The sequence below is a fragment of the Molothrus aeneus genome, chromosome 6 (genome assembly GCF_037042795.1).
Source record: "Molothrus aeneus isolate 106 chromosome 6, BPBGC_Maene_1.0, whole genome shotgun sequence".
In the NCBI taxonomy this organism is placed as follows: Eukaryota; Metazoa; Chordata; class Aves; order Passeriformes; family Icteridae; genus Molothrus; species Molothrus aeneus.
The window spans coordinates 13,594,152-13,615,236 of NC_089651.1; the positions used below are offsets into that span (position 1 = coordinate 13,594,152).

The window sequence follows — 21,085 nt, forward strand, 5'->3', positions numbered from 1 at the left end:
CTGGATTGAAAAGATGATAAAAATTAAGTAGACTCATCTAAAAATCTTACCTTTAGATCCAAATACTCCAGATCCTTTTTCAACTGGATGTAAGTGTCATCCGCCTTCAGGCAAGTACATAGGGGGAAAAAAAACAGTGTAATAAATTTGAATGTTTGGAACCATTTCAGAATAGTTGGACTTGCTATATACAAGAAAACACGGCAGAGAGAACAAAATAACAGAGTAGGAGCACATAAAAAAGCACATTTGCTCCACCAGCATATTGCTATTTACAGCTAAAAAATGGGCAAGATATTTCCCAAGAGTATTACTTCCTCGTTACCCCCCCTCCAAACACCTGGATTTTTTTTTCCACCTCTAATAGGACATAGAACTACCTGAAACAACACATCTTCAAAAGCTGTTTTTTCAAGATCAATTTCCGCTGACTAGCCCTTCACTGAAAAAGTTACAGTGGTGTGACTGAATGACAGATGTAACCAGAAGACATCATGTAATATATCACTAGAATACTTTTGATCACAATTTATAAGCATTTTAAGATAGGGAAAGTATGAAATAAGTTTTGGGAATAAAATTCTGAAAAAGGGCTCATTTATATGATTAGACAATCCATTTTGTCTTTTAAGTAATAGCATTAAAGTTGATCCTTATTTTTCATTGCATCACCTGTAATTGCTATCAGCTTAATCTTATAGTTACACTCACCTAGCAACATCTTTATTACAGTCCCTTCTAGGAAAACATGCACAGAAGTCATAAAGTTATTTCTCCTCTCTTGAAAGGCGATATTTGCGAAACAAAATAAATTTTAACTGTTGCAAATGTGCTACTTGTAGTTAGCCAAAATGCCCAAAACTTCCTAGAATTTAAACTGCTATTTTGTCAGCATTTCATATCCTGGGCGCAATTAACTTCAAAATAAAAGAAAAACACAACTATACCTTTTCTCAAGTTTTGAGCCAATGAGAATGTGTAGTTAGAAAAAGAAAAGAAAAACCCTTTATGCCATAAAATCAATAGAACACACTTGCATTTCTTTAGAGGTGTTCACTTACAATTCTTGTCAGATCAGCTTGTAAGACTGGCTGAGGACTTGACTAAAAAGTCTGCCCATTTTTGGAGAAATCCCTGTTATTACCACCCATCTTAGTGCAATTGTTCTGTAGGTGAGGTAATCGGGAAATGAAACTTCTTCAATTCCAAAAAATCACTTTAGTTTTGGGCCAAAGCCTTCACCAATTCCAAGAAGAGTCACCAGATTTTATTCCCAGGTGGCTCCATTTTTGAGGCTCTAACAGGAACCAGAGAGCTCTGAGAGTACATTTCTGTTTGATTTCACATTTACAAGTTTCACACACCAGTGCAATCAAGAGCACCGTAGATGATCCAAGACGCTCCTGAGCTTTTATGAACCAGTGTTCACCTGCAGAACTGACACAGTTACAAGCTCATATGAATGTACAGACTGGCTGATGCATTTCAATTTGCAGGTGATGCAGCACATGGCACAGGGAGCCAACCCCACCTTGAAAGCAGCACAAAGAAATGGTTTTGCTTTAGAATGAATTTATACAGTATTTGAACCCACATTTCTGAAGATGCAGCATTTTCAGAAATAGTATAAATACACAGTATAAAAAGGCAGTAGACACTTTGAAACGGATGCACTGGCGCCCTGTAACTTAAAAATGCTCATCTCTTATAGCAAATACAGTAAGCAAAGAAAAATCACAAACGACCTGGGCACTGTAGAATACCAAAGAATGGGCAAGGAAGCACAGACTCAAGCATGCCACTAATGAAGCATTTGCAGAGTCACAAAATGTCACAGATGAGCCACGCAGCAGCTGACCTGATAGGTGGAATTAGTTGGCAAGTGCTGCAGTAACTGAGCGATTGTGTAATTTCTTATACTAGCCAACTTAGCCTGATGTCTCCTTAATCGAATGAGAAGCAATGTTAGCTCTTCAGGCTGCAGGTATTTAGACACATTGTAAAGAGGAAATTAGCAGTCTTCAGGGAGAGGAACTATAATTACATTTTTCACCTCAGTGCCCAGAAAGCAGTTACTTGACATGATTAAGCAATTATTTAATTAACTCTGCATTTGGTCAAACAAACATAATAAAACTTGAATCCTGTAATAACAGAAAGCTCACCCCTCCTCACGTTGCAGGTAAAAGCAAAAATCCTACAGGCTTTACTGGGTCAAGATTAAGTTCTCATTCGAGTTATTTATGCTTTAACTAATACAGTTAAGATTAAAGACTTTGGATTTCAGAACCTGGCTGCACTAGTGGGAGGACACGACGGGAGCCGTGCTCTGCACTTACCGACTTGCCGTGCAGGCTGGGCGCGCTCACCGTGTGTGTCATGTAGCCCATGGCAGGCATGGAGCGGCGATCCAGGTGCGTGGAGCTCTGCAAGGATCCACAGCCACAAGGTAAGGGTTGGGTCAAGTGCCAGCTGCAGCAAATTCAGTCTGCAGCTCTGCCACAGGTTTTCTATTTGAATTCATGGCCTGCTTAGAACAGGGTAACGCACACTGGCCAGCCTGATCCTTTGATGACAAAAAACTTATGAATGAACAAACACAAATTCAGCGCCTGTGATGCTGGGCAGAGCAGTGGATTGTGGCAGCATGAGATGCTTCAGCAGAACGTGCAATGTAGCTTCCAGCAAATTTTTTAAAAGTTCATCAAGTTCCCCCCAACACAATGTCTCCCAGAAAAAGGTTTGGTTGGATGATGCTCTCCGACAGATGCTTCCACTGCACATAGCAAACACCATGAATGCTCTCTTTTAGCCAGGCTACATGAAGCTACTGACATGACTGACACCTTGTGGCAATGGCTTCCATCAATACCAAGGGTTTTTTTTAATCATCATCTTTGATCTGCCCCTTTCTGCTTACAATAAGAAAGCTTACTGCACACTCATTCTTTCATCTTTCTCTTAAAGCCAAAGTCCTATGGCTTCTTCAAGGCAGACTAAATGTCTCAGTTATTTTTATTCCTGTATCTGGACTTCACTGAATTTGCCTCACCTGCCTTGGTTTTTTTTTTTTTAAAATGCAACTGGATGGAATTTAATAAAGCAGTACAGGGAGCATGGAGTATCATGGATTTATGCAGACACATTTAAATGTAAAATGACACTGTGTGCTTACATAGAAAAACATGAACATTTTTCTCTACAAACTTTCACAGAAGTTCCACAGGGAAGTTTTTATGATGAGGAACTGTTTCCCAATACTGGTAAAGCCAAGATGCCATAAAAAGAGCTTAAAATTTATGCAGTTACGTTGCACAGGAAATGAAGACTGCTGTACATGCCTTTGTAAGGATGCAATGCTCCTTCAACTTACAGGTGGAGAAACCAATGTGTGGTAGAATATAATCAGGAGTTAAAAGTATTAATTTCCAGTTCTGCAAATCACTAGACTATTTCACCCTCTGACAGAATATTAGAAATCTATAAATGCTGAAAGACACCCAACAGCTGCACCACATATACACTGGAAAAAATCTACACTGTGCATGGAGCTGCAGCACAGTTTCATGCTGTGTTTAGGTCCTAAACCCACTGGGTATCTGGATTTACAAGATCTCTCCCGTAAATACCTCCCCTTACCCCTTTGCAATACCCTTTGCAAATACCTTCCTTTATCAGAGCCCATGGCTGAGGTCGAAGATTTAAGTGAATACAGAGGCTTTCAATACCAATTATTCCAAATCTACCAAGACAAATCAATCCTTTATTGATTCAACACATATTTCCCCAAATTCCTTAGGCAACTAGAGCATTTGGAGTACTGAATAGGGAAACCTATAGGAAAGAGGGTACAAAAGCCTCTAGAAAAAACCCTCACACTGAAACCAATCCAAAAGGTGAAGCTTCAGACCAACACTATTTGAATTTGGTTAGCCCACTGATAAAGACTCTGCAATGGACCTAAAATATTAATATATGTATTAATATATGTAATAATAATAATAATAATAATAATAATAATAATAATAATAATAATAATGGTTTTACATAACTAAAACCAGAATCAGCTGCATGACTTACTACAATAGCAAAACACATAGAGAAAGCAGGCACAGCAAACACAAAGCTACAAGCAAAAATAAATAAACAAAAAATATTCCATCCTGCTGAGTTTCAGATTCTTGCCTTCATACTCTCTACATTAAAATACTACCATCTGTACATTTTATACATGTAAGATATGCCTTCCTGTTTTTTATTAAAACTATTCCATACCTATGTGATGTGCCATCAATTTTCCTTTCCTAACCAACAAAAGTTATAAATCTGATCAGAATGGCAAGAGCTTGAGGAGAAAATTATTCCTTGGATTAGCTTTTACAACTCACATGATCTTTCACACACGAGGAAGGATGCAATGAATCATGACTAAATAACCCCCCATGTGTGACACCACGTGTAGAACGGTTTGTAATTAAACAGATACCAACCTTGACAGCACGATTCCGAATCTTCCTGGGGGATCCAGCAAGAGGAACATCCACAGTCTGTCTCTCATCAGATGGTTTAACTGTGAGCCTTTCTGCAGGAGTATGTGGCCTCCGTGGGAGAAAGTTTTTTGGAGGTCCAGGTGGAGGAATATCAGATGGAGAGGGCGGAACAGATATGGACCGTGGAACATCTAATGAGCTTTTTGACTTCGCATGATCGATGAAGTCTGAGGAACCTACATAAAGTGGGGCTGTGGGGCTGCCATGTTTGAACTGCTGCCTCTGCTGCCACTCATACAGCTGCCAAACAGTTCCATCCTTATTTGCTTTCCTCTCCTCCTGGGACATCTTCAAGTGGCTGACACGATCTTGTGCATATTTGTAGTCACTCGGCAGATTGCGGTTTGGTGGTGGTGAGCTCCCTGAAGGCTGCCTGGTATTCTTTGGCAAAGTGTGATAGTTCTCAGGAAAAGGAGGATTGGGACCCTGACGTGTAAGAGTCTGATCAGAAGTGAGGCTGTAAAAAAAAAAAAAAAAAAAAAAAAAAAAAGGAGGAAAATTTTAGCACACACTGATAAGTGGGAGTGACTGATAAAAAATACCTCTAATGACACAAGCATTGGAGCTACAAGACATATAACAGACATTTTAACAGAATTTACAGAAATATTAACAAAGCAATATTAATGACATCTATCCTGCACACAAACACTACACTGTATAAATACAGGATTTTAATTTATTGTTTAGCCTAGGATGAATTACTAGAAACAAGCTTAAGGAACGGCAGCATTATGTAGTTGAACTAAAAAGAAAATCAAGAACACGAAGAAAGGAATTATTGTCAGGTTTATCGAGTGAGTCCCGATTTAAAATATTCCTTTTCACGGAAAGCGTTCTCACCACTAGGTGGTGCAGTTTACGAAAACAAATGCATGTTCAAGATAAATATCTTTAAAAGGAAGATGAAATCTCACCAATCGCAGAATATCTCATAGTTTTTGTTCATGTGAATGAAGCAAAAAGAAATAAAATGGTAAGAAACTGCTCGAAGTCTGCAGGTCGGTATGATTATTTTCACCTAAAAATAGTGAAACTGCTACTGCTTCTACTGATTTGAGCAACATGAGACTTTTTACAACAAAAGTCATTGACAAATTAGAATATAAAAAGAAGTATTACATCCTGGCTTTAGTAGTGGACCCATAAAACACTTAAGCTGTACAAACTAGATATTTTAGTAGGTAATGTTAAGACAGAATTGGCAAAAGCCTAGTTAGCTCCCTCTCCCCCTTTGAAGACAAAATCTTTCTGTAGACTGTCTGTCTAATTTCTGATTCTTCCATCAAATATCCGGGGGTTTTGTACTTGGAGTCATTTGCCCATTGATTCAGAATCTCCAAAGAGAAAACCATTCTGCTAGGCTTGCTACAAAGCATCAACACAAAAAAACACAAAAAACCCCAAAATTAAAAAAAAACCAGCCCAGCACAAAACCACACAAACAAAGAAACTCCGAGCATATTTTCATCACTTCACTCAGTAAGTTCCACTCTGCATGAGAGGGAGACCTCATGGTTTGGAAAATGCAGGAATTCCACCTGAAAAAAGGCCAGGATGGAGAAGAACATCTTTGTTCAGCATCCAAGAATAACTGAAGCAAGGAGGAATGAACTGCTACTAGCTACCAGCTCAGTACTTGCCACCATCCTTTTTTACTTGCAGGATTTGACACTGTGGACTGCCTTAAAATATGGATAATCTCAAGAGGATACAAAATTCCTCAGGCCAGCAAGTAGAATAACTGCCCTGCACTGCCTGGAGTGTTACAAATCTGTAAAGGCTCTGCTCTCTCATACCACAAAATCTTGATGTTACCTTGAATTTCAGAGTGAAGGTTAAAGCAAGCAGCTAGTATGAACACAGGCAACTCAAAGATCAGCATACAGTGGTCATGGAACCCCTTTTAATTCTCTAATTCATTGTATTACGTGCACTTTGAATGTCCTGTACTTTGCTGCCAATTTTTTCCACAAGTAAACATGTGGTAGAAACTTGGTACAAATGTATTTCCTCTAGATAGCAGTAAGAACCAAGAATGCTTGGAGGGGATAATGCTTCAAAAGGACATCTGAGGCAGGCATGAAACTTAGATTCCTTTGGTGATTTCTCTGTGGAAAAACACTCCTATATCCCAATTTAGTGAAGACCTCATGAAGGCCTAAGCAAACTATCAGATGTTGCAAACCACCTGTGTGTGATTATTTTCTAACGGGACATTAAAAGGCAGAATATTGAGATCAGCTGGAATTGGTGGCAATCATGAAGCCACCAGGGCTGGCAGCTTTAGGAGCAAGGCAACCTGAAAACAAAGACAGCATGAGTTTTGTTGGGGGCAAGAGGAGCCATGCCTTCCTTCTAGAAAAGGATGGATTTTTTAGAGAAGAACTAAAAACTGTTATTTTGAAAGCAGTATGTGGAGCAGCTGATATGAGCCAGTTTCATGCAATACTTCAGCCCGCTATAAAAAGAGAACAAAGTTGAATGTGGATAACATTGCACGGGGAAAGTCACATTCAGAGCTGAACTTTGGAGGCAACTGCCTACATACAGGCACATTGTGTTTTCTCAGTATCTGAAGAAACCTAGGGAGAAACCTCAAGCTGAGATGACAGGCTTTAAGCTGGTAGCATCTCTTCCACACAAGGTTTGAGATGCTTAAGAGATAATTTGCATCATATAAAAATAGGCTCTGAGACGACACACAAACTTCTAGGTAAAGAACCATGTCCCAAACGGTTCAAATTAGTCCACAAGGGACTATTGCTTTCTTAGGGATTATGAGCAAAAGCAGCTATTCTTGAGAATCTCCCTCAATTGAATTATGAGGTACAGAGAATATAAAAAGGAAAGCAGACATTAAAGAGTGAATAAATGGCCTGATGTCATATTATATGACCATTGGCCATGAAAACTTTCAGGGGAAGCAATAATGGGAAGCAATCACACAAGAAGATATTGTAAAAAGAGAAAATAGATGTTCAAAAGACAACAAGTACTATTATTAGAAACACACTGCCCATTCATGGCAATGCACAGAAGTTAACAAAGACAAGCAATGTTTCTTCCTTAAGCTAATCAGGAAGGAACAGAAAGTTCTGCATAACAAGAAAGGTTTTAAACACCATTTGCAAGGAAGGAAGTATCACAACATGACTGAATCTAGTGAGGAAATATTAAGCTTAATTGGCTTTATATATTTCTAAAATGCAAGTAAACTGTTAGAAATAGCAAATTCTTTATAGTTATGCACTAAGTTTATACAGGCACTGGAACCAGATCAAAACCTAACAATTTCTGAACAGCTGCCATTTGATGGTCCTGACCTTGACCTTTAACTTAACCCAAAACCTCCTGAAAGCCTCCTTTCAAACTTTCTTCCAGTTCTTGAGATCTCTCTGAAAGGCTGCTATGAATTTCACCAAAGCAGGTATTCCCATCTGCTGAGAATAGAGTGGGATTAGATGGCCACACTGGATGTCACTGGAGTGCAGCTGAGAGGTCGCTAAGAGAGGTGGGTCCCCCAAGTGACAGCTAACATCTACAACTCAACAGAGTGCTTCATTAAAAAGGGAAGTAAAACATCTATTTGAAAGGTCTGAAGATCTTTATAAAACGTGCCATTCCTACAAGCAGTCACATGAACAACCTCAGTATTTGTGTGAACCCTTTAGCTGAAAGGCTTCTTTCCTGTCGTAAGCAACTTGCTGGCAAGCACTGCATCTGTACACACCTGAGCCAGGAAACAAATAAAAACTGTACTCATTCTGTGCTCAAGAACCACCCAGCCCTCTGAATCCTCAGAGGTTCTCTATTTGTAACATTTCAGCTGGAATATCAATCAACATGGAACTTTTAAAAATTAAGTGCTCTACTACTACCTTCTAAAATCAAAACAAAATGTCAATCCAATTATCATCTCTAGCTTAAATTTCTACACCATGCAATCAGGAAGATATTTGACAACTAACATTCCACTTCTATCCATCATTTAACAACAATGCAGAAATTCAGCAGGCTAAGAGAAGGTGCCATTTAAAAGATGACTCTGTTAATCTTTGGGAAGGTAACATGCAATTTATCCTGAATGCAGAGACTATAATGGCATTTGTCAGGAAAAGGCAAAGAAAACAAGGTCAACTGCGCCAAAAGAGCCATTTTTAGAGATATGTATATGCAGATATAGAGCTATATCTAGAAATAGATACACACAGACACACATACATACATCTATCTTTATTTTCACTGAATACTTAGCAGCTCCAGCTGAGGTAGCTGGTTTCTTCTAGAACAAAGCCTGGCACCTGCAATAACACTATCTTAACACTGCACCTGATACACGCCCCTAGAGTTAATTTACTGGAAAGACTAATTTGGAAGAAAACTATGCTTATTTAGCTATCAGTCAATCCTGCCACTGCCAGGATTTCTGATGTAAAAAACATCAACAGAAGCTTTTTAAGCATTGGCTCATTAGCTCAATTGGTTTCTGTATTATTTCAGGAAAATCAATGTGTGTAATAAGAACTAACTTACCAAATACATTTTTTCATTAAACTCATATTCTTTTGGGAAGTCCTGATTGATATTCAAGTAAAAAAATATGGAAGTTCATTGACTCTAGCAGTCTAAGAGAATATTAAATAATATTAAAAAGTAAGAAAATTTCTTCAAGGGTCATTTCAAAAATAAAAGAGCAGAAGAATGGACTTCCACACAAAGTTAGAAAGCCTTAAACGTCTTACTGGCTCCAAATTGACAAACATTAGCTTAAAAAAGCATTTTAAAAATTCCCAAAATGTTTTCTCCATCCTAAAAACCACATGCCAATGCCTCTTGTTTGTTTATACTATAATTAGATTTGAGCAGATTTATAAAACACTAATTCAGTAGAATAAGCATGTTTGAAAAATCCTCACAAGTAGCATCAAGTCCAACTGTTTTTCCTGCCACTTGACACAAGGTGACATTCTGAGCAGACACATATTCATCACTTCATTTCTCCAACTGGCACTTAATCTGACTTTGAAAGCAAAACAATTATGAGATTTTCGAACTACAAAAGCATTCCAGTGTGCATTTCACCTATTGGTACTATTAATGCAATTTTCAGGGACTGAAAATGGAAAAGAGAATCCAAGAGACCATCCCAGGATGTCTTCATTAACTAAATGAATATATGGAGACTTTCAATATGTGTTACACACACTATGACTCTGAGTGCAGTGATCTGACATAGAGGAGTGAATGTGTGTTTGGAACAGGAATAGAACAAAGAAGGAAATAATGAGCATTCTTTACTTTTTGAAGTGGAAAGCAATTACCTCTAACTTATATTGTGTAATTGCTTATGAATAAGATGTAACTGAGGGTTGCACTTCACTTTCTGGCTGTTCAAAATTTAAGCAAATTTTAAGAAGTTTTAAGCATCGACAGTGATTAAAAGAAGGAAAATAAAATAGCATGCTAATGTCACTTATTCTGTTTGCAACACTGTGACAACTTTAAAGAGATTTGATTAACCAATCCCACATTGGCTTTCCCAGGAGATAAATGCCTGAAAAATACCATACTGCACTGAAGGAAAAAGTAAGTCTTCTTACATATGTCTCTGTAAATTATTGTTCTGATTTGCACCAAAGGTATTATTACTAACACACATTTTCCTTTAATTTAAGAAAATGCCACTTGGCCATCTAGTTAAAGACTATTACTAACCTTTTTGTATCTCCTTTCTGGACTTTTACCCAGTGCTCCACTTGAGCCATGTTACTTTTCCTTTGAAACTGCTTATCTGGATTTGTTCTGGGAACAAAGCCTCTTTTATATGAGCCAGTACCATTCTGCTCCACTAGGCCAGCACCCACACTCAGTGAACTAGGGAGCGTTCCATTCTTCTCAGCTGGCTGAGGCTGAGCTACTTGGGACCAGGATGCATTCCTCAAGTCAGGAAATAATGAATCAGCTTCTGTCACTGCATGCTTAGCCTTTCCCTTTTTGGTTTCCAGATTTTCTTTTCTGTGGACGTAACGCTCCTCCTCCTCCTTTTCTCTTCTTATCTCTTCCCGTTTATCGTATCCCAGCACTTCAGCTGATTTCTGATAACTTCCTTTTGTGTCCGTGATCTCTGCCTTCACACACTCTTTGCAGGCATCCACATGATTGACCTGGGGAACAGCTTGCTGATCCACTTTTTCAGTTTCCCTGAAAAGAAAACAGGTGTCAGTAGTGAACACTGTTTAATTGAGAAAAGTTGGTGTGGCCTCTTTTACAAAGGATACCCATAAAATTACTGTTTGCAGACTGTGATAAATTTGACATGTTACAATAAATATGCTCAGCAAAACTCAGTTGCTATTCCAGTTAGACAAAAGTTACTTTTATTGTGCTGTCAAGGAAGCAAAAATGACTTATATACATCTCTAAAAATGACTGAAAATACTAGTATTGTATGGAACAAGTGTTCAACATAACATTATGTACAAAAAAGCTGTAAACAAAAAAAAAATCTTCCTGTCCTAAGAAAGACTGAAAGCCAAAAAACTGAAACTAAGCTTCCAGCTGCTCATGGCAAAATATAAAAAAAGTCTTTCATATTTTTGTACATGTCTCAGGGACTACTCACTTCTGGCCAAGAGGACAGGGCAGTATCTACATTTAAGCCACTACTATTGCCCAGGGAATTTCTACTGGGGAGCTACTCCTGAAGAAAAAATTGCTCCATGCTGCAGTGCACACTAGTTTTCTTCTCTACCTTATAGCCTAAATAATATCAGAAATCTTGATATTCAATTTGAACACACTATAAAATGTCTGAGGATTCTGAAAGGTTCATGTTTCTTTTGACATATACCATACTTCATTTGCAATTTTCTTCATCTCCTAATAACAATAAGCTTCTCAGCAACTTTTCTTCTCACACAATGTAATGGGTTCTCCCTGACCTCAGGGTAGCACCCCATCTCTCAAACTAAGTTCAGCTTCTTTAAAGCTTTATGGAAAGTAAATTCAGAAAGTAAAAAAATGCCATGACAAAATTGTTTTCACCTCAGTCTAATTAGAAAAGAATAGTCTACTTAGGAGTAAGGACCTTGGATCAATACTTCTAATGTGCCAGACTTCCCCAATTTTTCTTTCAATTATTCCTGTCCTTACAAAGAAGATAAAGACAGAGGTACTAGATTGTTTATTGAAATTTAAATTAAATCTAGAAAGTCTTAACACAAAACCATATCAAATGTAAAGCTCTAGAAGAGACACTGATCCCTTCCTTATATTGGACTGGCCAGAAGAAAGCAGTGTGAGATACTCAGAGAAACTGCACCATAACATTTCAACCCTCACAGCCCACAGTGGCTAAAGCAGGGCTGTCTCACACAGCAGTGCTCCTTCACATGGAGGAGCAGGGAAAAGAATCACATTACAAAGCCAAAACATCAAGAAGGCTACATCAATTTAAAGCAGAGGAAAAAATCTGGAAGCACATTTTGGCACAGCTGAATTTTTTCATTATCAGTTCATACCTGCATAAATTACTTGATATCCATTAGCTCTATGCACTTATGATTTACCTGTCTTTAGCACTCTCTTTCCCCTTTACAGCACCTCAATCCTATTTCTAAACACTCATTTGAAACAAATCATAAAATTTCTTTTCTCTTTTACTTCTCTCCCCCAAAGGCAGCCAATTGGCTGTGGCAGGCGTATGAATTGGCCCACAGAAACTGGAATTTTTTACCTGAAATTCCCTAAATTATTATATAGAGAGATTCCCTAAATTATTATATATAGAGAGAAATTAATCATGGTCACTAAATGTGGGCAAACAATTTGCATGCATACACAGATACTGAACACCAGGTTTCCTTAATTAATACCAGTTAACTATTTTGCAACAGAATAAATTAAAAATAATTAAAAAGAAATTAAATTTAAAATAAAGAGAAATAAATTTAAAAGAATTAAAAATAATTCTTTAAAATATGGAAGAGTTTTATGTACCTATCTACAAACAGCAGCGTCAGATACCACCATGGATGCGATTTATGTAAGACATTAAATTTTTGTAAGAGGATAAGGGGTTTTTTTATGTAAGATATTAAATTATTTTTTTAAAATTTCTGAGTGGAACTTGCCTCTTGAGTGAGGAGCGTGTCTGCATGAGAGCAGCCTGGTTCATAGCCCGGATCCAGGCGTTCATATCCTCCTGGGTGTCAGCACTGAAGTAGTACGTCCTCATCCCTGTGTGCTCTGCCTGAGAGCCAATGACAGAATTCTTATTATAAATATATGCCCTCATACCTGTGTGAACAGCCTGGAAGAAAAAAGAAGTAAAAGTCAGACAGCTCTTTCACCTTTTTCCCCCCAAAAATTAACTTTAAAACAACTTTTCCTTGATGGCTTCTTGAATTTGGGGCGAATTATCACACTACTGCAATGGGCTGTAAGGGCAGTAAACTCAAAAGGCACTCCAAGTTTTACTGAAATTCTTCTGCCTCTTTCTAGAACTATTAAGCTGAAAATCCAGTGCTTCTGATTTTCACAGTGGGGAATTTCAGCTTTTCTTTTTCTTTTAATTGATACATTTCATTTGCCACAAATACTATACTAAACAAATTAAAGAAATCCCTATACTGAACAAATTTAAGAAATTCTCAATGAGATGAGCATCAGCAAGTCAATTTTCCCAGCTCATTTATTAAAGAAATTTATTCAGACAAAACATAGACAAAAATCTTACCTTTTAAGCAATTAAACTGCTAATTTAAGAATTGATTACAATGCATGTTAGGATCTTTTGGTTAAAGTGTGCACTTGAACATGTATTAGCTGCAAATTCACAAGACTTACTGATAAAAGTTAGTAATACTGATGGAATTATCACAGCACATAAAACACTGGCAATTATCTCTGCACACTAAAATTCTCCATGAAATTCCACTGCAAACTAGAGGTATCAGGCAATTTCTCTATAAATATATTCAATATTCAAATGGATTCAATGTGGAATATCTTTGTAACTCTAGGCTAGTTGAATTTAATAAAATCTCATCCATATTTGTATTAGCAATAGTATAAAGATTACAAAATCATGTAAGCCCTGCAACACTTCAGATTAGAAGGGAGATATTCATCTCTTTACTTTCCAAAAAAACTGAAGACAGTATACTCCGCTTGAAAGCTCTTGTAATGATATTAAAATGAAATTAGTAATTAAAGCTTATTTTTATAAAACTAAGCCTGCTATCACACACAAAAACTAATAGCATTAAGTACTGCTGAGATGGGTTTATTTTAAGAAGAAAAAGAATTATATCAAATTTTTCATTTGGCTACATCTGTTTCTAAAGGGTAAACGTGCTCTGTAAATCCTGCCTAAATAATTGGTCTTTTTATATTGATGATATCCTCTCCCCCTTGTTATCCTAACTCAAATTTTAAAAAAATTATTGTAGAGACAATCACAGATGGCTTCAGAAATACAATAGTCTTGACAAAACCCAGGCTATTTAATGCAATGCAGCCCTTCCTAAACATTATAACTTCAGTTGTTTACCAAGAATTTCCCAAATTACCATGACCTTACAGACTTGTATCAACAACTCCAAAGAGCAAAATACGTGCTTGCTATTACAGTGCTTTTAAGCAAGTTCTGTGCAGAATTTCCTCCCTTCCTCTGGCAGGCTGCTCCCCTGAATGTGTGAAACGTGGCCTTTCCCTTCTGTGCCTCAAGCAAGGAAGGCTGAGCCTGTTTTGAAAACTGGTGACTGAAGTAGAACAGCCAGCTAGAAAAAGGAGGAGGAGGAGGAGAAGGAAGAGAAGGAAAAGGTTACATAAAGAAGTCAAGACTCTCTCCTGTTCAGAAGAGGCTGCACTTCCCAACAATATTGGCCAAAAAGGGAATACAAGGTGGTTTCTTCTCAATTCCCACCATTAGCTGCTCCCCTAAACACAGGAAAACAGGACTTACACATACTAAACAACAGCTCTGATCAATCACATATTTAGAAATCAAAGGACTTTATTCACGTTTGCCTGGTTGAGTTCTTTTTCTTTGGTGTCATTGGGGATTGTCTTTTTTTCCTCCATTTTCTGAACACAAGAATGCTCAAAGCAAATACGATTTAGAAGCATTAATTAATTATAATTTACAGTTACCATCCAGTGTATAAAGAGACCAAAAACTGGCAGCTCCAGATATAAAGGAAAAGGGTGACTTTAATGTGAGACCTCATGACTACAGAGTTCCTTCACGAAGCAGGTTGATCCCACAGAAGGTGTTAAAATTCAGAAGTGAATCAATTCCTGCAGCAAAGCAGACTATGCGTGTCCCACTGCAGATGATGCAGTAGGACCCAACTATTCACTGGTTTTATACTTGCTTAAAAACCCCAGAATTTTGGGGAACTATCTGCAGAGACTGCATAGCACACCAAGAAATGGATTTAACAGATGTCTTAATTGACCTGTATGCCCTGATCAACACAACACATTTGTGTTTTAGGTTTCTCTCTGAACACAGCTGCAAGCACTGCCTAAGAGGCTGCAGGTGAAAACAGTATCAAAATGCAAACTGTGCTGCACCACTCTCTCTTGAGAGACTGAAGCTCTCACAGCCACAAACATTCCCAGCTTCAGAGGGGATAGTGGAGATGGTGTGTGATTATCAACAAACACAATATCCTGAATTTCACAATGTATAACACTGGTTAAGGGAAAATTCAAATTGATTTCAGTTATTTATTAGTAGTGTGTTTTAAATGCAAGAAAACAACTTTGTGCCAACATCCTGTTAGCTGTCCCTGCTGACAGACAGAAGCTAGCAGGCCTTTTGGGTTTGGGATTTTTTTTTAAAGCCAAAGCTATTAGGATGGCTACAGCATACTAAAAAGCCTAAAACACAGCACATGCTCACATATACACCATACACACAACAGGGAAAAAATAATATTGGTACCTATTCATGCATTCAGATGCCTTAATGTGGATAGATTGAGAAGAAAAGCAGTCTCTCTCCCATTGTGCACAGTAGGAGAAATGGACAGTAAACCCAAAGAGCATATCAACGGGACAAGGACAAAAAATTAAACAAGTTAAAATCATTAAAAGATTCATATCAAAAAAAAGAAAAAACAACAAAACCCCAAAAACCACCTAGCAAAAAACTACTAAAAGTAACTAATGCCTACAGCTGTTATGTTCACCTCGACTTGTTCAAAATACCTAAGACAGAAAAGCCACCATTCACAGAACAAAGGAATAACTAAAGGAACAGTTTTCTAATAACTGTAATCTTTCCAAGTTAGTTCTGTCAATGACCTATAATATACAGAAAATTCTTCCTTCCCCTGAATTTTTGATATTTCTGAACTCTTTCTGAGCAAAAATTGAAATAACACTCTGAGCCTCCCACTACAGACTCAACAAAAGCCCACTACAACCTAACTCATCTTTCACTCTTAAATAATACTGAGCTTTTTGAGGATTTCTAGAAACCTGAACCCTTCCCTCTCCCAAATTCAAAACCAGCACTTCTCAAATTTACAACCCTTGGCATTTCTTCACCTGCCTCCCCAGACCCAGAGCAATATGGGAGCCTAAGAAAGCAACACTGACTCAGGGAACATAAAGGAAAAAAATATGTCTTTTTTATTTTTTTTAGGAAAACCAGTGAAATCAAAGAAACAGACAGGAAGTTTGTCCTGGTTTCACTGGTCTAAGCAATGAACAAATACTTCCATTAGTAAGACCAATTCAAAATAATTTTCCTAATCTGAGGACAACATGGCTTTGAAAGAGACTGTGATGACGTGAACCTCCATAAACTGATACTACTATTCCTGTCCAAAAATATTGTATAACTGCAAAGTACAGCCACTTCTCTGCTAATCACAGGAAGTATTTCCAGCTATATATGAATGCTCTGCAAGCCTTTTCACATCAAAATCTAAACAATGAATTTGTGCTCACTCATATTGATACCAACAAAAAACTATTCTTTTAAAATGCAGCTATTAGATTAACTAAATATCTTTAGGATGCGAGCTGCTGAACTAAAAATGCAGTAAGGACCCTGAGTTCTAGGGTCACACACAGCTTAGTGACAGTGGCTTCCAGCTAGTCACAGCACTTTGCTTGGCACAAACAGAGAAGACTCAAAAAAGAGTCAAGATTCAAAAATTGTATCAAGATAGAGACCTAAAAGCACAGTTTCTAAACAAAAGAAATTAAATGCACATACTGATATATTTCAAAGTAGGGGTTTGATTGATTTCAAAAGCCTATAGGCCTGTAATTGTTAAACACCCAAAGAGACACAAAAACTTAAGCTGGACCTCGGGAGGTGATGAAAGGAAAAGGATTTTGATAACTCCTACAGCACATGTTTTAACACTTTGCAGGGTTCAGCACAGACCCAGTGAGCATGTGCTTTACAAGCTTCCTTCTAACCAAATCATATGCAAAATCACCCATGTATTTGCTTAGCAAAAATCCTCCCTCTGGTTTTGCAAATAAAAGAATTGAATTTTTTCCAGTTTTGCTGTTGCCCTAGCTTCCAAACTCACTCCTGCTTCAAATGGGAGACAATCCTGTTGTAACAGAAGATTTACAACAATCTCAACAAAGAATGGGCCAAATGTAAAAAGTGCCATGGCACATTTTCCCACTCATTCAGGTCTTCAATGCAAAAAAAAAAAAAGTCTTATCTTTATTTTGGGCTTAATCTGCTTGTGTGTTCTATTTCTGGCTGTGCTACACTGTGAGACAGAATGTCCCACTAGGCTCTGGGTCTGGAGGTGCTCTGAAGAGAGGAGATAAAAGCAATGGCTGCTGAGTGATGGGTGCCAGCACAGGGTGCTCCTCCTGTGAGGTGCCCACAGCCAACTCTGTGACCACTGAACATCAGTGCTGGACAGGGTCAGTGCCACAGGAACTGCACAAAATCCTCCTGCTGCCCCTGGAGCTAGGTCTGAATAAAATCACACTGCAGCTTCCAGCCTGCAGTCAATCATCAAACACCTAAAGCAGAGTTACAACTGGCCTGACAAACTGATGCATGAAATGTTTATTTTTTTACAGAGTTTGCTAGCATAAACTTTCTTTTGCTATCAACACCCTATTTCTACCTATATCAATAGATATAGATAGACCCTGTGTGGAAAGTCTCCTGGTATTTCCAGAAAAAGACTCAGATGAAATACCTGGTAGAGCTCATACAGGTATGATATCTTTAAATGAACAGGAGAAGTCTGCATTTGCTTCTGGAAAGGTTTAACCATGACCAAACCATGGATTCCACTCCACTTGGCCAGTGGTGACTTAAGAGTGTGTGTAAACACCATTTGAACAAAACAAAAAGCAGGGAACCCTAGAAGAGTACATTGAGTTCCCCTCTTTCAGTACATGCTTCCTCCTAGGAAAAGGCTCTAGAAAAAGAGGGCTTTATGAATCACACTCATAAATACTGAAGGTGGAATGTTTTTCTTAAACAAAGATTTCTTTGTAGTTTTATCCTGATAACTCATGCTCAATGCATTTGAAAAAGTACAATAAACATTTCCACAAAGTGCACTGGGTCTTTTTTAAACACATTAAATACCCAAGTTAATATTTGCTTAATAAATTTCAAACCACTATCCACTTTAACATAGAACTGAAAGTAAAAAAAGGCATTCTCAACTTTAAAACAACTCAAAAAAAAATCAAAATGCAAGAGAAAGTCATATGTTCTTCATAATTTCAGCACAGAAAATATTTAAACAGAGATTCCTTCTAGATCTCCTAAGTGTGCCTGATCAAAACCTGATTTGTAAATTAGTTTAAAGTACATAGCCGATTTGCTTGATAGAAAAACAAGTTCTGCTCTGACTTTAAATCTGCTACAGGCATGGAAGTTTCTCAACTTTGCCTAAGTGCAGCAGCTTTAACAATCACTTGGAGTAGTCAGGTTTTGGCACTATCAATAAATACATGTTTTATTTCATTACTGTGGGCTTTTATAACGAAGACTAGAATTGTAAATTATAAAATTACATTTATTTTTAGAAAAAGAAAAACCACAAAACCACCCATAAACTATATCAAACAAGAGTACTTTTGCCTTTTAAAAAGTCCATATCACTTAGGATGACTAAGTGCTGTCATTTTCTACCTGTGAGATCTGAGTCGAGTCTTTTCTTTTTAAAAAAACCACAACAAAACCAAATAGACATCAGTCCATTATGAGATCAGCTACTCTATTACAAAGTAAATAAGACAACTTTTCTTTCAATCTGTACACAGTACTGGAACAACTTGTCAATACTAATTTCTGATTTTAGAAACAGGCTCTTTACTCAGGGACACTTCATTAAGCTCTAAGGACACTTACAAAGTAACAGACGTGAATGTCAATTCATAAGCAAAAAAAAAAAAGTGCTATGTCACATTTGAACAGGCAGTCAATAAACCTGTCTGCTTTTAAAAGCTAGTAACAAGTAAAATAGGAAAACAGATGGTGTTCTTGTTTACAACAGCAGCTTTTCTAATATGCAAATAAACTGTGATTAGCTGATAAGCTTTGCAAATGTACCTTAAAAGAAAATTTGCGATTTATACGATCTTCAGGTCCAACTGGAGATATGACATAACTGGGCAATGGGATACTCCCCAGAACAGACTCTTCTCTGCTGTCTGTGGAATAAAGAAATAGAATTTAATTCCCTGCACTGTTCAGTGGGCTAACAATATATTCTCCTTTATGGACACAGAGAAAACAGGCATTAAACAGAAACAACAGTGGCTCACACTGAACATAAGGAAAAGCATTTTCCCAAGGACAGAGCAGCAGGAGCACAGGCCAAGGGAGAAGCTGTGGCATTCTCCATCCTTGGAGCTTTTCAGTGCCTGACTTGATTAAACCCTGAGCAACCTGGGCTGACTCCTTTCCTGACCCTGCTTTCACCAGGCACTGGGATGGGACACTTCCTGAAGTCCCTTCTGACACAAATTCACTTATGACTCAACACCAATAATACATGCAAGAAAAATGTTTTAGTTTTAAAGAAGAAACGTTTAGAGTTTGTTTTCTGAATCAGATTGAGTTTTTATTCAGTTTTTTTTCTTTTTTTCTTGGGGGGGGTGGGGGTTGGATGCTGCTTTTTAGCTTCAGCCAGAAGAATACACTTGAAGTATAAAGCTTATTGTGCCAAATGAACAGTGACAGGCTGCAAAACATGATGGACCTTGCATTTAGCACTGGACATCCAGGCTAATGGCTATAATTAGGAAATCTCTCTTGCTGCTGGCTCCAAGGGATCGACAGCAGAAATGCAGTATCTAGAGATATCAACTCCAAGTCTGAGATTCTGTAATGCTTTCCAAAAATTGTAGCACATGAAGTATTCAAAACTTGAAAATAACCTTATCTAATACCTAGTTTGGTCTAAGATCACATTCAACCTTTTTTTTTGGCAGAATTACTGGATTCAGAAGTTCTCACTCTTACTTTGTCCCTTAGATTAAAACTGAACCCAATGCCCTGATCTGACCATAGCACATTCTCAAAAAAACTCAGATGTCCAAGTGCAAGCAAGTAGGTACCAGAACACAGACCAGAGATAGGATAAATCTTATTTATTCCAGTCAGATGTTCTGCAAAGTAAACTGTGGCAATCACCAAACATAAATCATGTGAAAAAATATCATACAGCATCCTTTGCTTCCCCTACTCTGGCCTGGAATTTGCTGTGCATTTAAGATGCCTGGCCAAGCAATTGTTTCACTGTTCATCTCAGAACAACTAACTTTATCTGAAGAGTTCAGTTAGTTCATGCATTCACCATGATTTGTACAGGTGAACTGTTCATACCAACTCAAAACAGCTAATATTTACTCACCTTTGTAGTAAAACAAACAAAAATCAGCAAGCACAAACCATCGTCTCTTCCATAACCTCATTCCAGAGCTGTCCTGAAATGCAAGAAATGTGGTACACTTTTCATTTAAGGAAAGTTAACAGACAGTGTTGATCCAGTGAGTAGTTTACCAGGAGTTTACCTAAACATGATTACTAAGTGCAAAACAAATGGTTTATATCTTAGCCAAAATATTGTGTACTAAGAAAGATGAGAGGCAAAACATCCAGCTATAAAGTAATGAGGGCAGAATAGTCAAACTGCTAATTTTCATTAAGTAATTAAACCCTCATCCCTAACAGCATTCAGATTAACCTTGTACACAACCAATGCTTATTTTATCTGCTCGTATTTATCTGCAATAAGGAAACCAAGTGTGTTTCTGGATGGCACAAACTCCAACAAAGATTGCCTGCAGACCAAATGAAAATCACTACACAGCTGTGAAGTATGACCTCACATTTCAGGCAATGATATCCTATAATTCAATCACCATATGTTACCCATGCCTAAAATGTAATTTAATCAAATATTCCTTAGGAAATAAAACAGGATGCATAATGTGCAAATTTTAATGAAGTATAATATAATATGCCTGTGGAGATATATATAGGTATAGATATAGATAACCTTGTCAGA

At 37.6% G+C, this 21,085-nt stretch overlaps 1 protein-coding gene across 6 annotated transcripts in view; it reads right to left on the reverse strand.

The window, feature by feature from the left end:
- The window catches only part of PLEKHA7 (pleckstrin homology domain containing A7), a 146,062-nt gene that overhangs the window by 26,561 nt on the left and 98,416 nt on the right, over window positions 1-21,085 (reverse strand). For 4 of the 6 annotated variants that reach the window (XM_066551553.1, XM_066551551.1, XM_066551552.1 and 1 more), the window contains exons 7-14: window positions 20,429-20,501; window positions 19,123-19,223; window positions 12,686-12,864; window positions 10,269-10,754; window positions 4,491-5,007; window positions 2,340-2,426; window positions 1,859-1,978; window positions 51-104 (exon numbers count right to left, since the gene is read on the reverse strand). In XM_066551553.1, coding sequence (XP_066407650.1) covers window positions 51-104; window positions 1,859-1,978; window positions 2,340-2,426; window positions 4,491-5,007; window positions 10,269-10,754; window positions 12,686-12,864; window positions 19,123-19,223; window positions 20,429-20,501 — 1,617 coding nt within the window. The remainder of the gene's footprint in view (window positions 1-50; window positions 105-1,858; window positions 1,979-2,339; window positions 2,427-4,490; window positions 5,008-10,268; window positions 10,755-12,685; window positions 12,865-19,122; window positions 19,224-20,428; window positions 20,502-21,085) is intronic. The other 2 variants (XM_066551555.1, XM_066551554.1) reach the window with 1 other exon arrangement.